Source organism: Stegodyphus dumicola, chromosome 5 (assembly GCF_044657685.1).
Source record: "Stegodyphus dumicola isolate Sdum_Otavi_A_Nest chromosome 5, ASM4465768v1".
Classification (NCBI taxonomy): Eukaryota; Metazoa; Arthropoda; class Arachnida; order Araneae; family Eresidae; genus Stegodyphus; species Stegodyphus dumicola.
The window spans coordinates 215,801,770-215,829,373 of record NC_140772.1 but is presented as its reverse complement, the minus strand read 5'-3'; the positions used below and the strand labels follow the sequence as shown (position 1 = coordinate 215,829,373).

At 32.2% G+C, this 27,604-nt stretch overlaps 1 protein-coding gene across 1 annotated transcript in view; it reads left to right on the top strand.

Annotated features, from left to right (window-relative positions):
* The first annotated feature begins 14,120 nt into the window (after nt 1–14,120).
* Nucleotides 14,121–27,604, top strand: part of Tnks (tankyrase) — an 88,701-nt gene continuing 75,217 nt past the window's right edge. The window contains exons 1-2 of the mRNA XM_035372492.2: nt 14,121–14,392; nt 20,423–20,647. Coding sequence (XP_035228383.1) covers nt 14,203–14,392; nt 20,423–20,647 — 415 coding nt within the window. The 5' untranslated portion in view covers nt 14,121–14,202. The remainder of the gene's footprint in view (nt 14,393–20,422; nt 20,648–27,604) is intronic.

The following is a 27,604-nucleotide window of genomic DNA, read 5'->3' as shown; positions in this document are numbered from 1 at the left end:
TCTATTTTTTCTTGCTCGAGGATTTTTTCAAAAGTCGTGGCCTCTCTATGATGAGACGAAGGAGGAGAGTCCTCGAGAAGAATATAATAGGTATTCTTCCCAGTCTTCTCGATCGAGAGAGGTTCGTGCAAACATTTATGCAACCATTCACTAAAATGAACGAGAATCCCTTTTGTCTTCTCAAGACGATCCATAATCCTATTCATTTGCGAGACGGTTAGAAAGTGGGACGTGTAAAAATATTTGGCTCGTTTCATTAACAAAATTTGTGCATCCAAAGGTGGAATGTCACGAGCCATCAACACGTTTTCGTCGGACAAAAATTCGTCCCGCATCTTTTGATAACTCCCCACGGTATAATAACCCGCACATTTTGAAAAATCGGAGGCTTTCAGGTAAACGACTCCTTGGATGATATAAAAGGAAAGATCAACATATTTATATTTGAAAGGAATACACGTAGTGAGCTGGGGATGCCTCCTCATGATCCACTTGGACAAAAATACGACTTTGGGGCTCTCCCCTTTTATTTATAGAGAGAAAGAGAGTGTGACCTTCCCTTCCCTCCTCCTCCTCTCTCCCTGCTTCCTCTATCTCTGGACGTCCTTGGATTGGAAAGGTTGACTTTGAAAAAAAAGAACGTCATGGTTGGATAAATTTTTGTTTATTAAATTATTACTTTCACTTCCTCATTCCCACACACATTCATCTTTTTAAGAAAAGAAAAAGAGGTCATGGAGATAAGATTTCTTGGAAAGAAGAGAGAGAGAAACAAAAAGAAACAAATAAAACGGACGTCATAGAGCCTCTATGTGTGTCTGTGTGTGTCTATATAGATATATAAAAAGACGAGAGTACTGGGCGAGATCATTTCTTTTCCATTGGGAGCCATGTCGCTATTAGACGTTTTTCCAACTCAACGGATTTCGAACGGGGAGGATTTGAAGACGCTAAAGCAAATCTCCAACTTGAAAATTTTTTTGGCGTGTCATTGTGCGACATTTATTCCGCATTTACCACCTCATCAAGCGATCGTTTCTTTCAACCAAGATGTCGAATCCTCCAACCTGCTCGTTCAGAATATATACAGAAATTTTTTCGAATCGCAACAAACGAAAGAGGAATCTCCCTTCTCTTGGAATCGGATGGATCGAGCTTTGAGACGGCCCATTCAAACAGACCGGCGATATACAGATCCGCGCACGAGTTTTCGGTGGAAGAATATTTTTCTCACGAAACGATATTTTACGTTTGGAGTGAGAACGACGGCTGAGGACGAAGTTCATATTGTTCAGACCACAGCCGCTCCTCTCGCCTATTACGAATCATCGTCCCCCAATCTGAAGGAAAGAAGTTTTAAAGTCAGCGACAGGATGAAATATAAGAAATATATTCTAAGACCTTTTCAAAACTATGTCGTTCCCCCGAAAACGCAATATCTCATCGTCACAACCCAGAAGAGTCACTTTCTCGTCGATCGGTGCTCGTACTCGCTTTGGAAACAATTGAAAGAGGAGATTTCTTTCCAATCGCCGATGATGTTTCAAGAAAAAGAAGAAGAAAACCCTCCGCCACCTTTACCCATCCCTTCCTTAGATGATAAGAGGAGCTGGACCAAACCGTCGTCATGGCCCGAAACAAAATCGACCCGGCAACGGAATGAAATTGAAGTCATCACAATTGAAGATGAGGAGGAAGAAAAAAAAATACCTCTTAAAAAACGGTCGACTTACCGGAACCTACCTGGCGTGCAAGATCCGCTTCAGAATCCAGAAGCTTCTTCTTCTTCTTCTTCTTCTTCCCCGACTTGTTTAAACAGGCAACCTCTTTCGGACTCCTCACAGACAGAACCTCTTCCAGTATCTTCTTCTTCTCCTCCAACCTGTCCCGACATCGTAGAGGTAGAATGTCAGACGGGTCCACAAGCTTCAAAAAGTCCCGACATCGTAGAGGTAGAATGTCAGCCGGGTCCACAAGTTCCAACAGGTCCAGAAATCATGGAGGCAGAATCACAGCCGGGTTCACAAGTTCCAACGGGTCCAGAAATCATGGAGGTAGAATTTCAGCCGGGTAAACAAGTTCCAACGGGTCCAGAAATCATGGAGGTAGAATCGCAGCCGGGTCCAGACATCCTAGATCCCTCCACTCATCCCAAAGAGACTCCAAGTGTTTCAAGACAGCCTTGTGAGGATCCAGCCCTTCCCGTATGGAATGATTATATGGACTTACAAAATTTGGTGCAACAGGAAGGAGAAGAAAATAATCATACGGATGGGTGGGTCAAAGACTGTTTAGATCATTTAACCTCGAATGAAATTGAACTGTTATGGAATTGCATTTCTGAAATCACATCGGAAATGGGATAAAAACCAAAACAAAAAAAATTTTTTTAATAACAAATGGGAGGAGGGTCATGTTATCAATTAAAAAAAAATATTATATAGAGTCCAATCTTGGTGGTTCACTTCAGTTTTCTAGCATGAGGTAATCCACGTTTCCCGAAATATGGATCCCATTCCAAGAGAGATTGTGTAGAGCCTTCACTTCAGTTCTTTTTTTTTCTACCAAGAGGAGAGGGTCTCCAAAGGGCTACCCATGTCGAAAGAGAGAAAGTGTAGAGCGTTCATTTCAGTTTTTTTTCCAAGTTTAGGGGAGGGAGGTCTCAAAATGACACCCCCCCATTTTCAAAGAGAGATGGTGTAGAGCGTTCATTTCTGTTTTTTTCCAAAGTTAGGGAGTTTTCAAATGGCTACCCATTTCAGAGAAAGAGAGAGAGAGAAGGTGTAGAGCGTTCATTTCAGTTTTCCAACATTAGAAGGTCCCAAAATACCTTCTGAATTCAAAGAGAGATCGTGTAGAGCGTTCATTTCCAGTTCTCCAAGATCAAAAGAAGAGGGTCCGCTTTTCCCAAAAGGGCTTTCCGTATTCAGAGACAGCGAAATGCAGACTTCAGTTTTTCTCCCTCCCCAAGAATAGAGGGTCGCAAAATGGCTTCCCATTTCAAAGAGAGAGGGAGAGGCGTTCATTTCCATTCTCCAAGATAGGGTCGTCTGCTTTTTCCCAAAATGGCTTCCCAATTCAAAGAGAGAGAGAGAGAGAGAGTAAAAGGGTGTGCAGAGCGGTCATGTTCATTCTCCAAGATAGGGTCATCAGCTTTTTCTCAAAATGGCAGCTCCCCATTCAAAAAGAGATCGTGACCAATTTTTTCCAGTTTTTTCCAAGATGGGGGGGAGAAGAAAACCTAGGATGGAATAACACGACACACAGAGAGAAAGAGAAAAAAAAAACGCCATCTTGTCATTTTCTGATAGGGTACCGGTGTTCGAATACTTTTGTGACCGACTGTATAATATCACATCGCCATTATTTAAAATATTTATATAAAATCATCTCTTGATGTGTACTGTTTGAGTTTCATGAATTTTCTTTTCGAAATGCTTGCGTTACAATCACTGTCAGCTTAGAATAATTGTTCGTATTCGTTTTAACGTCATAAATATTTGTATTTCTGATTCCTTATTTATCAATTAAACATTTCATTGATAACCCGCTTTGCAGTTTTTGTATTATGTAATTTTTTTTCGGAAAATTGTTAGATGAAATTCGAAAATTCATGGAATTTTCTGCTTCTAAACGATTTACATTTGAATCTCGGGTTACGATTACACAAAAAGCAGGTCAAAAGCAATTACCAATACACATCAAGAGATTCAGGTCAAAAGCAATTACCATTACACATCAAGTAAGAATTGAAAGAAGAATTAAAGAAAGGACAAATGCACATAAAAGATTCCCAAATAAAGACAGTTTTAATTTACAGCATATATTCTTCGAGGTTAGTCGAGAGAATTTAGCATTCTAATACATAAATTTTAAAGAATATTATTTCCAAAACAACAATAAACTGAAATTAATTATTGTTGCTGCTCACAAATTATATTAATAAACTACCGTTTGTATTTACTTAAAGCTAACGTGTTTATACAAAAAATGAATAAATACTTATAAAGCAGAATATATTTAAAGTCCTTAGTCTGTACTTTATTGCATTATAGCTATAATCCTACGTGAGCAGATTATTTTGGAATGAGAAAGTTTGGCTTAAAATTTTTGGTTAGACTGTAAAACGTTCTTAACAGTTCAGTTCTGAACGTAAGGTAACCATTTATATTTCTGAAATACCTCGGAACGTTTTTAATTTGAAGAAATGCTATATTTTGCTCCGCCAGAGTTTTAGTACACAGATGAAAATCCGAATAGGACAATCATGCATCTGAAACTTCTAAATAAAGCATGAGAGATGACTTTATTATGTCTTTCTTAGCTAGAATATGAACTCATCTTGTGAACGTCTTTCTCCGGCTAGTACCAACTGCTTCGAACTTGGTCTTGACTAGCAATTAAAATGCTGTCTTGTATGGGAGCGACTAAATTTCAACTCGGCAGGAAAATTTGATTGGTCAACGGTACACGTCACATGTGACGTCAAAAGCGGGGTGTTTTAGATTTACCCCACAGGATTACCTGCCATTTTCGGTTGCTTGTTTTCTGAGCTCTGCAGTGATATTTTTTGGCGAGCTAAAAGAATTTTTTGATAAAATATTTTAATTGGTAATTTAGATATTGTTTGCTTGTAATTAAACACGTGATTACAAATTATTGTAAAGTATTTATTTTTGAGACAAACTTTTTGTAATCTATTTATTTTTCATATATTGCCTTTTGAGAACAGATAAATTTAGCTGAAATTTCCTTTGTTGAACAAAGGAAAATGAAAAATGTTTCAGAATAGCAAACCGTGTTAGTTTCAGTCAAACATTAAATATTTTATACCATTTTTTGTGTCAAACATTAAATATTTTAATATATGCTACAGTTTTTATTCATTTTTTTAATATTTCTGATGACAAAATAAGTTTTTTATTTTCTATTGTAGTACATAACTTTTTGTTATAACAATGGAATATGAAAAGATAGCAGTATTTGAATGTATGTACTGCTGCAAAAAGTACAAAAAGAAAAAGGTTTTATATGAACACATTCGGGAAGTACATAAAGTACCTGTTGTGGCTAAAGGAAATTTGAAATGTCCTATTAATGCCTGCAATTTTTCATGTAGAACGTTTGAAGAGTTAAGAAATCACGCAAGAGATCAACATGGATACACTCTTAACTCCGTTGAAATGACATGTAATACATATGAAGGTAAGATATTAGAAATTTGCATTTTCTGCGATAAACGTTTTTAATTTGAATTACCCCAAACTGAGTACAAATTACTATTTTTGCAAATTCATTCATCAAGTTGGGGAATAAAATACATCTATTTTTGTGAGTATAATTGATAACAGAATAATTTCCTTAGCATCTTGCTTTTTTCTGTTAGCCTGATAAACCCCCATTATTCTTCAGTAAAAATATTTCAAATAATAATTATTATTAATAATATTAAGATTAAGTAATATTTCTCTTCCTCAACTATTTGAAATATGAAGTAAACATTTTCTAAATAATAAAAACATATATAGAGATGTACTGCTACATAATTATTTATACATGTAATTCAGTGCTTCATTAAAAAAAAAAGACTATCCTGTTATTACACAAACGGATCTCTTAATGCATATGTATGATGAAGATATCAAAAATAATGTGGACCTAATAAAAAAATCTTTATTAAAGTGGCAACCTTCAATCGTAAGTTTAGTATCATAATGATAGACACTTATTTTATTATATGTAAATGAGGCTTAAAATTTATTATATGTTATTTTAAAACTACTTAAAGAAATTTATTCAATGTCTTAAAATTTTAATAACCTGTACACATTGTATCAGTTATCAAGAAACAGGCTACAATGTTTTTTTACTTTAGACATAGGCCAGATGACACTCATGCTATGGAAAATGTCTGATGACAATTTGTCTCTTAAGAATAAATTTCTTGCATTATTATACAACTTTGGGGAATATGTTTTAAGTCTAGTTTAGCTGGAACATGAGTACTAGTAACTGTCAAATAGGAAGAAAAATATGCCAATGTACAACTTAAAATAGAGTCGTAGCTAGGGTTTTCAGCGCCCAGGGACAACTGAAGGTTTCGCACCCTCTACTGCTTGACATGGATGGAAAACATTTAATTCTAAAATGTCGTAACATCAGTTTGGTGCCCCTTCGAATCTGCGCCCGGGGACAGATGCCCTCCTCTAGCTACGCCCCTGACTTAAAATTAGGCAACTTTATTTCAGTGTAGATTTTAAATAAAACTATCAGTTTTGAGAGCAATTAGACACAGGTCCCTCTTCTTGAAGAGAAAAAAAATTCTGCTAAAGTGACCAGTATCTATTTACAATCAGTGCCAAAATAAGATTTTGGTTAGTTTTAAATTAGTAATTTTGTTTTAAAGATTAACTAGTTCACAATTATAATGGGCTTTTATATTGTATGTAGGCTAATGTTTACCCTTCAAATTTAGATTTCTTACAATGGAAAATTGAGGAAGAACGAAGGGAAAAAATTTCTTACTTTTTGAGAAGTACAATAACTCTTAAAGAAGGTGGGAAAAAGAGTTACTTCCTTTGTAATTGATCTGGATTTTATAATTCTAAAAGTAAAGGTGTAAGAGCTATAAAATCACAAGGTACCTGCAAAATAGAGGGGCACTGTCCATCTACTATTGAAGTTACCAGTAATGGCATTATTAAGATTTTATACTTCCAAACACACACACAGTAGATCTAGAACATTTGCCGTTAACAAAAGATTTGCGAGAAGTGATTGCAGGTAAGTTTCTTTATGAACTTGATTGTGAAATTCAATATAAAACAGACATTATTATACAACATTATCATATAAATGCAATATTTTCAGGTAAGTTAAAAGAAGGCATTCCACCACAGAAAATATTAGATTCCACAAGGAATAGTATTAAAGAAGACATTTACAGGGAGCATTTATTGACAAAAAAAGACATACATAACATTTCTAATTCTTACTGTATTGGTAATGATGAACAATATCATCCAACTGATGCTGTCAGTTTAAGGATCTGGATAGAAAAAAATGAAATGTTTAGATGATAATTCAGTTCTTTTTGTAAAATTCCAAGGAGAAGCAGCAGATCAGCACTTGGAAATTAGTGACTTCTGCATCATCATAATGACAAATGTTCAAAAGCATATGCTTTTAAAGTTTGGATCCGATAGCATATGCATCGATAGCACACATGGGACTAATGCTTACGATTTTCAATTATCGACAGTTTTAGTCATAGACGAGTTTAATTCAGGATTTCCTGCTGCTTTTTGCCTAAGCAATAGAGTAAATTTAGGTTCAATGCAAAAATTTTTTCAGTGTATTAGGGACAAAGTTGGACTGCTGTCTGTAAACTGCTTTATGAGTGATGATGCACCAGTATATTATACTGCATGGACATCAGTAATGTGTGATGCCAAATTTAGGATTCTATGCACCTGGCACGTTAAAAAGGCATGGCTGCAAGCAGCAAATTCAATTATCCCTCAAAGCGAAAGGAAGTTTTGAAATTTTTAAATGTAGTATCTGAATGTCATGATATAAAAGAATTTGAAGCACTGATATCTGATTTCCTCAGCAAACTCTTTGCTGATAGAGATACAGACAAGTTTGCTAATTATTTTGCTTCAAATTATGTAAACAGATGCGAGTTGTGGGCTAAATGTTATAGAAAAAGATGTAACATCACAACTAACAATCATCTTGAAGCACTGCATCGAGTTTTAAATTATTCTTATCTTGATGGATTGAAAAACAAGAGGGTTGATAGGTGCATTGCGAAGCTTATTAATATGGTGCAAGATAAACGGTTCCAGAGATTTATCAAAACAACAAAAGGGCCAAACACATCAAAGATCAACCAAACAAATTTACGACACAACAGAGCAATAAATTTTCCAGCTAATAATATCACAGAAATCAATGAGTTTTCTTGGCATGTGATTTCAGAAAGTGACCCTACTCTTGAATATACTGTTACTCAAATACATACACAATGCATTAATTGTAACATTGTTTGTAAATGGTGCAAAATTTGTAACGATGCATTTGTATGCACATGCACAGATGCCACGATTAAAGGAAGTGTCTGTAAACATATACATGCAATAATTTTAAAGACAAGATTACTTAATAGAGAACAGTCAGCTAAAACTAAAGAATCAAATGATGTAAAACTCTTTCTTGATCTATCAGCACAAAAATTAAAAAAATCAGGAACCAAGCACCATATTATAAATCAACTGAGTATCATATCAAAACTTGTAACATCAACAACAGTAAATAATATAACTTTGGGAGATATTGAAAACACATTGAATAAAGTGATTACAAAATTAAAGAACGAAAAGCCGAAATTGAAAATGGTGAACTATGAACCTACAAATAAAAAAGCAGAGAAACAAAAGAATTTCTTTTTTACGAGAAAGAAAAGAAAAAGTCCATGCAGTACTGAAAATATTGCAACAACTTCATACAAGAAAGCTGCTATAGATGCCATTGGAAATAATGAAACTCTTATAATTCATGATTCTTTTGATCATATATATTGATATCTCATCATGTAAATATATTGTATATAAAATAATCTCTAAATAGTTTATAAATTAAAATATGATGAATTAAAAACAGTATATAAATTTAAAATGCTCTTAATCTTGTCACTACTTCATCCTTGCTAGTTACACAAGTAATTTATTAATCAGTTTTTGATCTCATATTCTGTCGCAGTATTTCACTACTAAATTATTAGTGTAAAGTTCTCCAGTTGATGGTACACATACAGTACAGTTAGCAACATCATTTTACAAAACATCGACATATAATGTGTTTATTAGGACGTATCACAACAATATGTGCAAAAGAACTAAAAGTTTCAGCATGAAATATGCAGTTACAGATTCAGTCAAATATAGATAGTAACATCATATACAGATAGAGAACATAATAGGAATAACAATCGCACTTGATTATTACAAAGGAAAATCATAATTCAGTATCTGCTGACAAATCAGAGCATGCTGGTATTTCTTTAAATAAATGATTAAAAATGCCACAAAAATATAATAAGTGCTTTAAAATTCTTAAATTCATATAAGTGTAAATCTTAGTGTTTTTGAAAATGCTACTGTATTTTGTTATCGAGCATTTTTGAATCGCTAGTGATTACAATAACAATTTATGAATAGTGAAAACTTAAATTATTCCAAGAGAATTGATTAATAAATTTCATACAGTAAATAAATCATTGGGCTGCAAAAGTATGCAGATATATGACAACCAATAACAGAAATAAAAATAAAATCTTAAAAAATTTTATAAAGTGGCGAAGCATGCAAGAGCTATTTATTTATCTTGTAAACAATACATTTTCAGTAGAATCAGTACTTTAAAAAATTGATATACTTTGGAAACATGCTCTGCAATGTAGTTGTTTTGTGATGAAACTGTTGATAGTGATGCTTTGATAATGCTTTTGTTGATTTGCTCCACACAGTAAAACTGTAGAATTTATGTATACATAGCTCTTGCTTTTATGTATGGATGCAAATTATACAGCTTTTAATTTTTCATGAAACTTGCATACATATTAAAGTCAAGCGACTTTTCAGAATATTACAACATTATAAATCTCACACCTTGAGATTACTAAGGCTTATACACAGATTTCAAAGGAAAGAGTTTGTAAAGTTGTATAAGGGCCTTATTATTATTGATATAGACACAAGTATATAGTTTTCATTAATTAACACATTGTTATTGATGAAGATCTCTTTAATGATTCTTACATAAAGCTATTTGGATTTTTTTCCAGAGGAAAAACAAAGTTTCATTTAACCTGCGAGCACACGCACCGATCCGACGAACACTAGAACACGCGCCGGGTATGTCATACCCGAATAAAACGTTTGTAATTAAAAATTTGCCGAATAAAATTAATCGATTTTTAAAAGAAATTAAAATGTAAAACCAAGTTAATACTTCATTTTAGACAAAATATGAAAGAATAAGGAGAGGTAAAATTATTTACTTACAATATTTTGAACATTGTTTACAAAATGAGGTCATATGTTCCATACATATACTCGTACTTTTGCTACAATTTTCACAAATGTATCTAGTCTTTCTATCTTTTTTCTTGGGGCACTCTGTACACCTCTTGTAATTTTAGGTTTTTTGCGGGGTGGTTCATTGTTAACATGTTCATCGGTGGTCAGTGTTTGTCTAGAATCAGGAACTACAGATGCTCGTCGTCGTTCATTTTGAACATTTTCTATTAACTGCATCCCTAAGGCTTTGAGAAAAGTACGCCTGTATGGTATTCCGTTGGTAGTTCCTTCTTTGATAGTAGAATTATTCTTGCATTAATGGCAGCCACGTTTAACACTGAAAAGAAAATCACCATAGGCCATCGACGTGCTACTCTTGCTGTAGAATACGTAGCTGCCATCTCATCTACAACATCGACTGCTCCTTTTGTCATGTTATATAATGTAATGATTTCAGGCTTTTTAGATTCCCCAGTAGATTCATCGATTTGATCGCCGGAATGCATTGTGGATAACAGGATCACACTCTTATTTTTTTTCGGCACATAAGATACAAGTGTTGCTTCTTTCTGAAAACCGAAAATTGAAGAATATACTTCTCTTTTCTCTGCCAGAAACTCAGGTGGGATTTCTCTCTCATTTTTACGCATTGTACCTACTATCGTAATTTTCTTCTTTAGGAGATCTTGAGATAATTCAAATCCCATATACCAATTATCAACTGTTAAATTTCGACCAGAGTTGTATAAGGGCCTTATTAAACGTTTGACAACTTCGCTTGCACCAAATTCAACTTGAAATGGCCCATCTGGTTGTTTACCAGCATAAATTTCCATACTCCAGGTATAAAATACCCTTGCGTCTACAAGAGCAAATATTTTTATGCCATACTTTGCTGGCTTGTTGGGCATATTTTGTTTGAAGGAACAACGACCTCTGAATGATTCCAACTTCTCATCAATGATCACATACTCTCCTAAAGTATAAGCCTTTTGGCAATTTGTGACAAAATTTCCAAAAAATTCTCTGATCGAAGCTAATTTATCAACGTCTCTTCTACTGGGACGATCTCTAATGTCATCAAAACGGAGGCATCGTAAAAGAAAGAGGAATCGGTTCATTGACATTTATTCCCGAACTATGTCCATTCCCGTTCTGCCTGTTGCCCACAAATCTCTTACGTTCACATGGGATGATTTATAAACTCCACATAAATACAGCAATCCAATTAAAGCTTTGATTTCCAACTCATTTGTTGCTTTCGCATCCCGTTCATGAGTGAAATTTCCACGTACAATCAATATAAATATTTGTATTGTCGACTACATGTTTTAACATATCTTCATCGATAAGCAGTGACCAGGAATCTAAAGGTGTTGAGACGTCTTTAGAATACTTCGTATTTCTAGGGAGTTTAGTTATAATATTTTTGTCTCCAATTCTAACATTAGTCCGGAATTTATTTTTGTTCCATTTTACTCCATTTTTTCCAACATAAAACTCATTGCTACATTGAAAAATTTCCTTTTCTGTTTCTGTATCTGAATCACTACTCTCTATGGATGAATCATGATGACTATTATATTCTTCGTCATCAACATCTTCATCGTCTTCACTAAATGAATCCTCATTAGAAGAAACTGTTTTAAGAATATTTCTCAATCTTTTCATCTCTTCATCGTAAGGAATATACGGCGTCATGCTTACAACTCAAGAAAAACCTATACTTGAAAAAAAAAAAGCTTGAAAACGAGAAGTGCGAAGTGACTCACTGAGAAACATGAGTACACGCGCGGGTATGAGATGCCCAAACAATGCTGTTCCTAAAAAAACGTTGCACCTGTCACCTTAGGAATTTCCCGCATTTAAGTATGTGGCCTTGAACTCAGCTTCACCAAGTTTCGTCCTTTTATGAAAGAATAAGTGATAAATATACAAAAAGAAAAATGCCCATGGGTATGACATACCCATTGCGTGTGCTCGCGGGTTAAGAAAATAAACCATAGAATATTCTTAATTTTATTATAAACTTTCATTACATCACATGAATCTGTAAACACTGAACTAATCGTTTTCAATTTAAATCACAAATGTATTCTTCATATTGATTTATTGACAGTATGAATAATGACCAAAACTTAATATTATCTGTATATAATAAGAAATCATGGATACATAGGGTAAAAATAAGCATGAAGTTAGACTATATTAGCATGCTACTGGATCAACTAATGGCAAAAGACTTAAAAAACTTTACCTAATCATTTGTACAAGATTATTTAATGAACACAAAATGTATAGGAGTTACTCCAACCCTTTTTTGACCGCAGACACATTCTAACATATATTTTGAGATCTTGTACCCTTATGACTCAACATTCAAGCAGATTTCAGGCATGATAGACTTTTAAGTGCTTCTTTGTCATGAAATTATCTTATGATCATTTCATTCAACTACTACAAATCAAGGAAAGGAGAATTAATTACCAGTGTTTTATACTTTTAGCCACTTGATAACGTTACATAATATGGATTAACTCAAAGCAAATTCTACTGATTATAATCAGATAATTGCATATCTCTTCTGAGAATTTAGATTCTTCCGCATTCATTTCTTTGCAGATCTTGCTCTAAATGGATTTCAATACATATTTACCACTAATAATCGCAAATGATAATAAATAACAAATTAATTTTTATTCTAAACATGATTTGGGGTAGTTGCATAGGCGTTTTTGTGTTTTTCCTCATGTGTAATGTGTATATGAGCCAGTTTCCCTTAGAAAGTTCTCCAGGAAGCCATCCTTCCTTGTAGGCAGTTAGCTCTCGAGTGTTTTAATCAAATAAAAACATATTTTTAAACTACAATATCAAATTTTGTATTTTGTCCTTATTTATTTCACTAAATAATTAAAGTCCTCTTTAGTACATACACATATCAGGCGCTATTTTATCTTCATTTACAAAATAAAACAGTTGAAGCAGTTTTAGGACTTTTCTCTCATGGGGAAAAAATATCTGCATTTAATCCATTTGCTTTATGAAAACTGAAGTTTTCATACCAAACGAACTTCTTACAATATAACCTTCCTTACGAACTCTCTTATTTACCATATAAACCATTTCGGATCTTTGCTTTGGTAAATGGTCTAAGGCCTTTTACCAGTATATGGCTGTCATAATCCCTAAGGAAGCATATTAGAAAAACAAAACGGTCAGCTATACGCAGGGTTTAATTTCAAAAATTAGAAGTACCAGAGCCCTATAGAAGACCTTCAGGAAAGAGGAACAAGAATAAATAAGATGACTAATCAAATCATTAACAATTAAAAAATTAAATAATTCATTATTAAAAAAATTAATGGTTAAAGTAATTAAATAATTAAAATTTAATAGTATGCAAAGTGATAAATTAGAATTTAATAAGCAATTTTTAATATAATTTTATTATTAAAAATAAAGTTTCCAAGACCAGATTTCTACTGAAATTATTGTTCAGTTACATAAAAGAAGTGCTAAAGCCTTCTTATTTAGGGCTCCGGCTAAAATTATGAATTTTTCCTAAAACTAAGAAGTATCGGAGCCAGCCTCCGGTGGGCTCCGACGCAATTTAAGCCCTGGCTATACGGATATCTTGGTAAAGCAAGAGAAGAACCCATCTTTGGTCATGACCAAACATGGCGCATGATGTGTTTTGATTGTAAACCACATGAGAGGCGGAGTTTAAATACGTCAAAATGACGTCACCAAAGCCAACCAATCAAAATTTCCTGCCAAGTTGAAATTTAGTCTCACCCGTCTTGTATTGCAATAAAAAAGAAATTACACTATAACGCCAAGACTTTTAGCCTTATGCCATGATTATATGTTATAACGAAATATGGGGTTTAAAATATTAGAGGAAAGAAACTGAAACAGAAGATAAAATCAGATTGGGCTATTAATAATTACGGCATTTTTTCACAGGTGGAAAAATCCATATTTTTAAAAATTATTTTATCCGTAAAAACCAAATGCAACGAGAGCTGAATCTGGAATTAGCACGGTGAAATTGGTGAAAACTGGTTTGACATTAATGTCCAAGATGTGTGTCTGCTCTACAGTTTAATAACAATAATGGATGATGGCTACCAGGCGTTCGGGTATACCCAACGCTAGTGATAATTCTCTTATTTCTGACATTGGCAGAGAATTATTTGATGCTTGTCGTTATGGTGATGTTTCGAGAGTTAGAAAACTTGTAACACCTCAAAATGTCAATGCCAGAGATGCTGCTGGACGGAAATCAACTCCATTACACTTTGCAGCTGGTTAGTGGGTCTTTCTCGTCAAACTCTCCAAAAAAAAAAAAAAAAAAAAAAAAAACGGGGGGGGGGGATAAAATAATTTACATCCTTTCTATCCGAAGCTGTAATTGACTTAAAATGTTTTATTATTAGATGAGTGTATTATGGTTTGAGAAAAGTTATGTATTTGTTTGTATGTCATAAAAGTATCATTGTCGTGCTAATAAATCTGACACTTTCATTTCTGTAGTGTCATAAAATTTTTTTTTTAAATATCTGAACGAAGACAAAAAAAAAAAAATTGAGCTGTTATTCTTTGAATTCTGAAGTAGTAGTGATAATTTCAAAGTGAATAAGAAAACAGTTCATTTAAAGAGACCTTGTAATGAATCGCAATTATACTTTGTGGGCTCTAGTGTAGAATTGGGTGCCCCTTCGATTAGCGACAATTTTTTAAAAATTTTGGCGATGAAACCTCACTTCTGGTTACCATGACAGTTTTAACTTCGTTTTAGCTTCCTGATTTTATTTAAATGAAATTAGATTGATGTGTACATGCACAAATTTAAGACGGTGCACAATGCCTAGTTTGTGCAATCCTAGGATGTTTTTTTCAAGTGAAAACAGATCAATGTGTACATGGACACAGAGTTTGTGCAACTCTTTGACTTCTTATTTTGGTTTTGTGTATTTGGTATTCTTTTTTGACGTCGATCTTACTGTCAAAAAATAATCGCCAAAAAACAAGGGGCACCCAATTGTAAATGCTTTTGTCTTTTGAGAAAATGTTATTATTGGTTGTAAATAATAATATTACTATTAGTTAACTATGAGAAGATACACTGTGTTTACTGACTGTCTGTGGGAATAGATATCTTTGTGGTAAATTTCTAAAAGGCATTAGCTCATCTTCATATTATGCACTGGGCTATTGCCAAAGCCAGCATGTCTGCAGTATGCGACAGAATTTATTGGCAGCAAAATTTTTAAAACTTAGAAAAGTACAGAACAAACAAACAACAACAACAACAACAAAAAAAAAAAAAAAAAGACAAATTTTTAGAATTTATGGAAGTGTTGGATTGCAGACTTAGGACCTGCAGGGATTGCACCAGACGGCAAAATGTCTAGTAATGGCTCTTATTACACATAGAAAAAGCCATGAAAATTGCTTGGAACCAGACTATTCAGTAGAGGAAACAGAACCTTTGACCTGTGTTCTTTAATTTCTAATCCGTAAATGAAAGTGTTACTAGCTGAAATCCCAAAATTTTATTATATTTCAGCTATGTATTCTATGAAGTAAGAATTTTTTAAATATGCATTTGGATATCTTTTTCTAGTTATTGCTTAGCATTTTGTTGTTTGTTGGTTTTAAATTTATTACAGTCATACGGTACTTTTTAATTAAAGAGATACCAGCCAAAAGTGTTGGTCATATATAAAATTGCATGTGTATGTCTTACACACATACACGCAATTTTTTGGTCCCACAGACACAGCAGTTCTGACACCAACTGCTGTATTTTTAACTGGTTATATAATGATATTTTTAATTTGTTATTTATTATGTAATGAGATTCATTATTCCCGTATTTAAATACTGCTTTGTATGTGTAAACTCGAAAACAAAATTTAAATTTCCTGTTTTTACAACAGAATCATTCAATTAAAATGAAAGAAATTTCCAGTGCATTTTAATTAACTATCTCTGTACTGTCTTCCATAAATTCATCTAATACTTTTCCATTAAAGAGACACTAGTTGGCATGTGTGCATGTGTTATATGTGCACACACACATACACTGATGTCTCTTTAAAAGAGAAGTACCAGACATCCTTTCTCTTAGGCAGATAATCCTTGTGTGCTGTGCAATAATCCAAATAATCTCATCTAATCCATAATGAAATTCCAAATTTTACTTTTCTTATTTATCTGGTTTTTAATTATCCAGCAAATGGTGTATCATATGTTACATTTTAAATTCCATCTGAATCATGATTAATTAACTTTTGTATAATCATTGTTTCTGCATTATATAATGTGAGAATTTTCACAAGCACTAAATTTGTTGCCCATTTGCTGTCTCATAATTTCAAACAATTTGAATGTTCATATTGACCTTATCAAAATTTAGATTAATCTTGACATTGTTATGCTTGTAACTTCCAAAAATTCATTTAACTAGTCACCCTTACCTATTAAAAAGAGATTGACTTATACAAAACACAACAATTATAAGATGTGTTAATAAAAAATACTCTTTCAACTAAAAAAAAAAAATAATTTATTCTACCAAATATATGCAATTTCTCTAAATACAGAAATTAAAACAACTAATAAATACTAACATATGTAATTATAATTCTGTGCATTTTTATGACTTAAAAAGTCGCTAAAAATGCACTTAAAATGAGAAAAATGCCTTTAAAAATAAAAAAGAGGTCTCTCCTAAACTAAAAAAAAGACAGTTGACAAATAGATTAAAATCCAAAAATTACACATCCTGTTACTTGAATTTTACGGCTAATCTTTGGAATATGGTAACAGGTAGTTTGGCGACATTTTGGTAAGGCGATAAAGGTTACTAGCTAGGACTTTAGCAGTGTACATGGATAAAGTCAAGAGTGTGCGCAATGCTATTTTTGTGCAATTCTGGGATGTTTTTTTAGGTGAAAATAGGTCGACGTATACATGGATGATACCGTGTATATGCAATTCTTAAAAACGCGGCAAGCAGTGGGCGATTCTGCACTTTCTCCCAATTTCGCACCTAATCTTCGTCATGATTAAGCACTTTTGTTCCATAAAAGTTCGAGCATAAGCGTAATTCGGCTAGCAGATTGTTGGAAAAAAATATTGAGTTAAAAAAAAAAAAAATGCCTTTACTTCGTGAAAACAAAATGGCGTCCAGAAAAAAACTAGCAGGTTGCTGTAGCAGGGTTGGTCGCCAAAAAATCTCTAAGTTACCATAATCTAAAGATTAACCAATTTTACTTTTTTTTTTTTCAAATTTATTCAAATGTATTACAGTTGTACTGAATTATTTTATGTGCTTCTTGATGTATTTGAGAAATCTTCTGTTATTAGAATATAAATTTTTATATTGTGAGAATATATTTTATCTTGGCATCTATTACAGTTATTGAAGCTTAACCGGGGAAAAAAAACGAAACTATCACTTATCATTAATTCTTTAGTTAAGAGTCTGCTTCTGTGAAGGTGAGGAATATTTTCAGCATTGTTTGGAAGCAATAGTTATTTAGTCAAAATAGTACTGAATTAAGCAACACAAGAGTTTAATTTAAAAAAAAATATAATTATCTAATTTATCAGTGTAATGTATTGCATTGGCTAGTTCCATATTTTGGTTTTATAAGGATTTAATAGTTGGATTTAAGATTTTGAAACTGGATCTGATGTATGCAGCAAGATTTCCTTCAATTTTGTCTCTGGAGAAAACATTCTGTGTAATTTCAATCAAAGCTATTTACAGTTGACTTCAAAGTTTGAAAATTTTGACTATAATATAATACATGCATGCATTAGCCATGTGCCCCAACATGTTATTACAGGCTTTGGTGGCAAAGCCTGTAATAACATGTCGAGCTTGAGCTTGAGATTAAAAACACTGTGTATAATGTGCTTTTAAAAACATTTTCTTTGCATGTACCAGTTTGAGTTAAATTTTCTTTCTTTGATTTTCCTGCTTCAGCTGTGTGTGATGCAGCATCATTTAAAAAGAGCAGCAGAGCATTGCATTGTATGCTATTTGGCGATGTAATGATTAGCGATTTTTCAAACAGCTGGCAAACTGCAGAGTAGTTCACTTTTTCAAGTTTCTTGACAGTAAGTAAAATTGTCTTGCCAGTCAAATCTACATCCAGGTTACCTATTATCACATTTCATACTGCGACCATTGGCATAATTTATTTCATCAAATGAAACAAATATTTTTTTGCTGTAAAATGCCCCAAAAAGGCCTTTAAAAGCACAAAAAATACTCTGAAAACTTAAAAAATGGTTTAAAAGTAAAAAAAAAAAAAAAAAAGCAAACCAAGAAAATACATATGTTATCAAAATCTGGTCCTTGGTAATCATCACTAAAATGTTCAGTTTAGAAAATATTCACTTTTTAAATAATGTTTTTCAGAAGCTATCTGAATGATTTTTGAGGCCGAGGTAGGGTTCAGATATGTCCTGCTTTTTATCATTTTTCACAATATCCAGCTAGGATTAAAATATTTTTATATTGCCCCACATTTTATATCTATATTGCATTTTGTCTTTAAAAAATTACATTAAATAAAAGAAATCTTAAAGTAGCAACCTTTTGTGTTGTTCAGTTATGCATTAATTTACCGATAGCTTTTGACTCTTTGCAAAACCATATAGCTGACTTTGCATTTCCAGCATTTGAAAGAATTATTAACTTATTTCTAGGAATAAATGCGTATATTATGTCTGAACCTACAAAATATGTCTTTTGATAATTGATCCTGTAACTGTACCTGTGGTTTCTTATTTTTAGCATGCATGCTTTTCTCTACAAAATTTCTGCCATGGAAAAAGAAAAGAATTCTGATCAATGATCTGTTAGAACAATTATCTGTTACAATTTATTAAAATTCAAAAATCTACTAGTTTCAGTATTGAACTCTATGAAGGACATAATAGAGGATAAATTTGTGTGTCATACAAATTAAAATTTTCTTTGAAAACACTTATAAAAATTGATTTGGAAAGAGAATGACAGTCAGACAATTGTTTTCAGAAAAGGTAGTAAATTTTATGAAGTGTGCTTTAATTACTTGAAAAATAGAGGACCTCTTTGAAAGAATTTGAGTGTTTGCAAAGGATTTAACTCTAAATATGTCAAGCTCCATGAAATTACTTTGTCTGGAACATCTTGAAAGCAAAAATGTGACTACAGATGGTTCCGAATGTTTTGTTAAGTTTTCCTGTATTCAAAGATAGATCACAACTATTGTTATTAATAAAAATTTAACTTTTCATGGGAATGATGTACATTTTTCAAAAGCAACAATGGCGATGAAATTTTCTACGAACTTCTTAAAATTTGTAAATTGTATTTGTGATACCAAGCAGTAATGCTGTGACTGAATCTCTGATCAGTGCACATTCGACAGAAGAAAGAAATAAACTAATATGTTCACATAATGGGATCATTCTATTGAAATATGATTTCAAACATATAATGCATAGAATATTTTACAAATACCTGTTGCTAGAGGATTACAAGTCTTATGTAAAAAGTGAATACAATGAGTAAGTATCATTCTTTTCCAGACCAAAAACTAATACACCCTCATCATTGTTATTACAATTGTAATGTAAGCTATTTTCAGAATTGTAAAATAAAAAATGGTTGTGTCTTTGTAGGAAAAGTCAAGCATTTTTTGAAAGAATGTTCTGCATTTGATAATTTGGACATATAAAATCCTAAACCAGTAGTGTGGATAATCAGAAAGTACCTTTGTTGTTGTAAGAAAGAATAAAAGTTGCTATCATAATGTTACTGAAGTTCATGGAAGATGATCACCGTATAAGTGTGAGAATTTTAAAAATTCATGTATTTCAAATTCAAAATATTCCTTAAAACATACATCAGTTATGAATTGGTGTACAATCAAAACTTTTAAAGCAGGATTGTGTTTACATGATTTCAAGATTTCAATTATAATTTATCTGATGAGGGTTTTTTTTTTTTTTTTTAATTTTTTTTTAATGGGGTATGTTGCATTTCAGTGGATTAAAAAAAAAATTGATTTAGAATAGTTTTGTAAAGTGGAATCATGTTCTTTCCCTAAATATGATTTCTTTAAATTTTAAATACAATGAATTAGGAAGACTTAATTGTATCATTTCTGCAAGAAGTTTGCTGATCAGTTTGCACCTATAATCAAATTAAAGATGTATAATCATACAACATTCTAAAATGAATTATATTTTTGTTATAGATGCTATTTACAGCTACATATATACCATAATAAAGAATTTTTAAAACAAGTTAATTTTAATTTAAATTTTAGGATTTGGTCGTAGAGATGTTGTTGAACATTTGCTTCAGAATGGAGCTAATGTTCATGCAAGAGATGATGGTGGATTAATTCCATTACATAATGCTTGTTCCTTTGGCCATGCTGAAGTTGTTCAACTGTTGCTGAAGCATGGAGCTGATCCCAATGCCCGTGATAACTGGAATTACACACCTTTGCATGAAGCAGCTATCAAAGGGAAAACTGATGTTTGTATAGGTATATTTATTTTTCATTTCTTTTGTATACGAGTTTAATATAAGTGGCATATTTTGATTATTATTTTTCACAGTGCAATTTGCTATACACAATGAATAATTGTATATTTCTTTTATTATTCCTTTCATAAATTTGTGGTTTTTCTGATCTTTGTTGAACCATAGTAAATTTTAAGCAGGTTTTATTTTAATTGGTAAATTTATTAAATAATAGTTTCCTTACATGGGACATTAAAAACACTCTTTCAACATTAAACTTGTTTCATGAAGGACAATTATAAAAGTTCATGCAACTTGAATGATTTTTCAGTTAAAAATGTGGAATTTGCTCAGAAATGTTATTTTGTCATGCCTGACATATTAAAAAATGCAAAATTGTATATATGGGAGGGATTATATAAGAACATAGATAATGTGATATAAACTGGGGCAAGAAAAAATCAGATTGACAAAATTTTGGAGATATGTAAAAAAATTAATGAGGTGTGCAGTCACTCCTGACAAAAATGCAAGCTTTACAGCAATTTTCCATGCTATTAGCTTCAGGTTCCTCCAGTAACAAAGTATATTCATGCCAAATAGTGTCTTGAAGCTCTTGAAGAGGGCTAAGGTGATAGGAGTTGGCATCCTAATGTGTTCCACACAAATTCCATCAGATTTAAATCCAAAGAATAAGTGGGCCACTCCATTCCTTACTCTTAAGATAGTCGGTCATGAGTGCAGTATGATGGGGATAAGAATTATCATCACTTAATAGGAGTTAATACTGATTTCACCCTTAAACAACTTGACATATAACCAGTGCAGGATTTATGTATAAGCTACACAAGCTATAGCTTAGCCCCCCAAATTAAAATATAGTATAAATATATTATTAAAATATAATATAACAAAGTTATAAAGAGCCCCCATATCTCAAATAGCTTAGGGCAAGTCTAAATCCGGCCTTGCCTATAACAACACTAGGATCAAGAACATCATTTGTCTGTATTTCAATGTTCATAGTTTCACTGGTAAAAATGTGTCAGTGTGGACATTCAGAAGGATGCCTGCCCCTACCAGGATTCCAGTACTTTTGTATCAGTGACTTTCATGGATGCTTTCTGCCATATTATGTGTGTTCTCCAGATTTTAACACACATGGAATAATTCTCCAAAGGAAAACAAGACTCGCCAGTAAAGAGAACTTGGTTTCAATCCGTGATACTCCAAATCTTGATGATTTTATGTAAGTCTGTTGCAACATGTTTTCGACTTTGAACTAGTTGTTAGTTTATGTCACTTGTCTCTTTAAACCATTTTCAGATTCTTGACATGATGCTTTTTGCTACCTGTGTTAATACCTGTCCTGTTTCCATTCTCCCACATTCTATCAAATGCCTTCTCAACATGTTTCATATTTCACGCGCAAATATTTTATTTGACTACTCGTATAGCTGTTGAAATTAGAATTTTAAGCACCCTCTTGCATTCCTTTTCACATGTATGGAAAGAATATACAAAAAAAAAAAAAAAAAAAAAAAAGTGGGGGGCCTATATTTATGTAATGAACTATAATCTTATTAGATAACGTAATAATGTTAATATTGAGCTGCCATCTTTCATTAGGATTTCATTTAATAGAGTTAATATAAAATGGTTGATTGCTTAATTTTTCTTGCCTGTGTATATAGTTTTGAAAACTATGTAGTATCTAACTACCCAATGTGTTTGTAGATACTTAAAAGTATTAAAATACATTTACATTAATATTTTGAAAATATAAATTTGGTATTTTGACCTAAGATTTTCAGAAATTACACATACACACACACATATATATATGTAAGGTATAATAAAATATGATGGCTATGCTAAGAAATAATTGGCAACCTCAAAATTGACTATTTTAAATTTGGTGTTCTTCCTCCTAAATTCTTCTGTTGCTTTCATGTCTAAGATGCTTACATCATACTTTTAAAGCAAGTGTACATATAAATTATCATATTTAACCCTTTGAGGGGTGGTATATAAAATAATTTAAATTGTTGTAAAATTTTGCATGGACCCTAAGAACACAAAATTGAGACTTAAAAAAAATCTAGAGTGAAATCCTGAATTTTGAGAGCCGGTATATATTTTATACCGGTGCCCCTCTAAGACATTTTTTTTCCTCGGTAGCTACCAATTGTTAATTTTTGTTTTTTAATTTAACTTTGCGTGCTTTTGATGTGCGTCTGTAGAGATGAGTGCTTGAATATGCAAATAGTTATGCAAATCTGAAGACAAAACTTTTAGAATTTAGCTAGAAATTTAAAATTTAAAAAATTAAATTAATGTTTTAACATATTTATGTAAAATATGGGTAAAAAAGGTGTTGAAATTGATTTAAATTCAATATAATTTTTTATGAAAAAATTTAGTAAATATAACACTGCATGTGTAAGCCTATCATGCTGTAACTAAGCTATTATAATGTTACAAGGAGATGTAACTCAACCAAAAATTAAAAAATTGAAAAATTAAACTCTACGACTCAGCTAAAAAATTATATTGCATTTTTTAAATTGTTATATTTTATGCTTTAGATAATATATAAAGAAGAGCATGCTTCCTGCTATGATACCAAGAATCCCCCCCTGCACACACACATTTCCGACTATCGAGGCCCGTAAGAGGCCCCTTTTTAATTTTTTGTAAATATAGGTTGTAACATATCACTTTGTTCAGGGAGAAATGCTGTTAAACAATTTTATTATTTTATACACCTCAAAGCTCTTATTTTTATTTTTAGCCCCTTTGGCCTCCTAAGGGCCCCTTTTCAACTCTTGAATAAATAAGGTAGTAATATATAATTTAGCTGAGGAAGAAAATCTCTGCAATAGAAGTAAAGTATTAGTATACTTCGAAACACTCTTTTTTTTATTATCAGGCCCATGTGTCCAGTGGAACTGTCTTTCAACCTTTTTCACAAACACAGGTTATATTACTTTGTTAATATTACCATAGAAAATTTTAAAAAATTTGGTATACTTCTAAAATGAAGTGTATAATGAAACAAATAATAATAATATATTTGTAATAGAAAGAAGAAAATGTTAGACTTTTTCGTAATCTTTTTCCAAAGAAAATTTATATAACTAATAACATCAAAATATTTCTAAATATGTTATACAGATGCTTTCTGGAATATTATGGCCAAATGTTCATCAGAAAAAAATAGCATTCATTTTACAATTAATTTTCTAAGTTTATAAAATTTCATTATTGTAGCAAATTATAAAACCTAAAGCATAAAATATTATACATAAAACTCCAATGGTTTTTATGAATTACAATTAATATAAACATGTACATATTCATGAAATGCTATTGTGAATGAAACTTTTTGAAACATGTTTCACTATTTGTTTGCATGTATAAAGGAATAATACAAGTAGAACAAATCCATTTTGTTCTTTTTTGTTTCATTTCCGTGCTGCATAATGTGCATCGTCTTAGTGTGCATCACACTTGTGCCACTGCAAAAAGGGTTTGTGTACTTTTATGGCAACAGGTGATTTCACTGAAATTTTATGTTTAGGAATATTATCACTTTTGCCCAAGTTTATTAATCCTGTGACAATTTCTAGCCGAAAATCTTTCAGAGGTTTGTGTTCAGATTTTTCGTGGCATATTTTATGCAAAATATAAGAGTTTACTAGAGTTACATCTAAAAAATGGGAAAAAATTCTATGCCACCATTTTTTGCTTTTCCTGTCAATTTCCTATATACTTTTCAAATGATGAAAGTGGTCTACAAATCCCATGTTATTATTATAGTCCACAATAGCTTTTAGACAGGGAATGTTTTTCATAGTTCTGTCTTTTTCCTTTCTTTGTACTTGAAGAATTTCAGTCGGTTGATTTTGATTTGATAAGACATTCGCACATCTCTTATCTTCCTATTTTATGCATGTAATCTTGTTGCTGCTAACTGAGAAATCAAAATCTCCTCTTCCTAAGGCTTTTTCCTCTTTATGATTTTTAGGCGGGTTTTTCCTATTCATATTTACTGTTCCGCAACAATAAATATTTTGCGTTTTTAGAAACCTAAATAAATTATACGTTGTGAAAAAATTGTCCATAAAAAGGTTGTGATTTTTCCCATATAACGGAGTGCACAAATTTTTTACTACTCTTTCTGCTAAATTTTTTTTCTGCTACTTCACCTGTTTTGCCAGATTGGCAGACGAATCCGCTTTCATCGCATCGCATCCATACCTTGTAGCCACGTTTGATCGGTTTGTTTGGCATGTATTGCTTCAACGAACAACGACCTTTAAATTTGATCATAAACTCGTCTACAGCTTGATTTTGTTATGGTTGTAATGCAATTAGAAACTTTTCAGCCAAATTTGACAAAATTGGCCGCAATTTATATAGTTTATCAAATTCTGGGGATCCCCTCTGAGGTTGAACAGTATTATCATTAAGGTGTAGATGGGATAAAATCCACGTAAATCGTTTCACGGACATTTGATCAGAAATGTATGCATCATATATTTCTGGTGTAGATGACCAATAGTCCCTGTAACTGGGGATCCTCTTTATTCCCATCAATAAATTTATTCCTAAGAATTTTAACAGTTCGTTTAAATTTAAACTGTTAAAAGGTTTGTCCTTTTGTGTTGCATATAAATTCGTCTGGAAAACTACATTTTCCACCAGCGCCATGTCAAATAAAAACAGAAATAGCGCAATAGGGGATGGTCTATGTCTTGCATATCATCAGCATGACTTTGATTCTCATCTGAGTCTGATTCATATGAGACATTCACTTTTTTTATTTTGTGCTGAATATTCTTCATCAGAATTATCAGAAGCAGCAATATCTGAGCCATCAGAAGAAAGCTCTTTGAACAGAGTAAGTGCTTCCTCCACAGTGAGTCCTCTTTTAGGCATTTTCTATAAAACATCACTGTTCTGAATTATTCAAAAATTTAACCATTTTTTCCTTCCAAAGGTAAATGTTTGCATCTAAAACTGGCCTTAGAAATATTTTCCCTCCTTTCACCAACTGTGAAAATTTATTTCGAAAACCACCTATTTGTATCCTAACCATATTTCCTTGTGTTCCCTAGTCTTTTATCTGAAAGTAACAAAGAAGATACCCTAATGAATAAAAGCATGCTTTCAAATCAGCATTTTTTCCATTACACTAAGAGATGGAGCTAAAGTTCATTTCTAGTTTCCCGTATTTTTAAGTGAACTTTCCTTTTGTGTGATGCTATCACAGTTCCTTTGTGAAGATGGTGTGACACCTGCACATCAATCACTTCTTTTCATTTTAGATGCATTGTAGGATTTTGGAAAACACGAAACAACGGGGGTCTTTAGGGGCTAACTTGCCACACTCAACCTCCTACAGTTGTTTAACGTTTTGATGCCAGACGAGAATTATTGAAATCGATGAGTCTTTCTCATGGGAAAGGGCAAAGTTCTGAAATTAAAATTTTAGCCAAACAGATGAATGAAAAACTTGAGTGGAGTAGACAAAGAATAAACACAAAATAATATACTTGTATTCAGTCCTAGCACAGGATTATTAAACACTCCATCCACCTCGAACATAACATTGAATACTAAACGACTTGTAAATTAATCATAAACAAGTTACTACGTTATATGCTATTATAATATAAAGAAATCCATTCATCTCACAGAGTAGAGAAAGAGAAGCCTGGTGCTGCCATCTATGGCAAGGTACCCTCAGTAGGGGCGCCAGTAAAGCGTATAAATAATATTCTTTTAAATTATTAGTTTTGATCGAAATGCATTAAATATATAAGGTTCAGCATGTGTGCGTCATATATTTGAAGATTTTGAATTTTTTTCTTCCCCTCCAATGGAATTTATGAATATTGAAACATGACACCTTTGAAAGAGGTTTATTAATTTCATAACTATCATATTGAGCATTCATAGGACAGTGAATCAAAAGGAAACACTTGAAACACAAGATTACAGTGTAGAAAAATTAGCATTTTTTTTTGGAGGTTAAAAAATTGACAAATAACTGATATTATATGCTGGTGCCCTTCAAAGGGTTAACTATGATTGGATAAATGACTACCAAAATAATTTGATATGTGGTAAAATAAAGATTGGTAATCCGTCAAAATCCAGATTTTGTTAGTTTCGTCTTTTTTATAAGCTAAACTTACAGATGCAGCATAAGGACCGAATGAAGGTTTAATTATTCCAGCATTTTTAACAATTCATCTATTTGTTTTCTTAATTTTACTATTATCTTTAGGAGACGCTCTGTATGGTCTAGAGGCTATGGGTAATTCTGAAGTTTCAACTACTTGTGGAGGTTCAATATTGCTACGACCTTCGTCATATTTATTTTTAGCAAATATATGATTATAGTTACTTATGATTATAGCAATTGTTGCAAATGATCATCACCAGTTTCACTATTTTCAGCATAATTATCAAAGTTCTTAGTACTTGCACTATTTTTACATACAAAATTATTTTGAAAAAGTTTATCTAATTGAATATCTTTACTTATTATATGTTTAAACTGATATACTTTATAATTATTAAACTTCATTTGCAATTTAAATAAAGAAACACAAGATGATGATAATAATAAGTATGTCAGGTTAGAATTCACAACATAAAATATTATATCATTAGTAAGGCTACTTATTTACATGATAATTTAATTACTTTAGTCACAGGAAGACCTCCAAATAGAGATAATAATTTTGTGTTAGGATTATTCTCAATAATTTCAATTTGTGCATTAATACAGTTTAAAGTAATTTCGGAAATTACATTGACCTGTGACCCTGCATCAATTATGGCAGAAAGATTTAGTTTACAACACTGAACATTTACCTTAAAATATTTTCACTTTTTTGGTTCATTTTTTTTTTAGAATTTGCATTATAATAGTTTAAAGAAGTATATGACTGATAAGGATAGG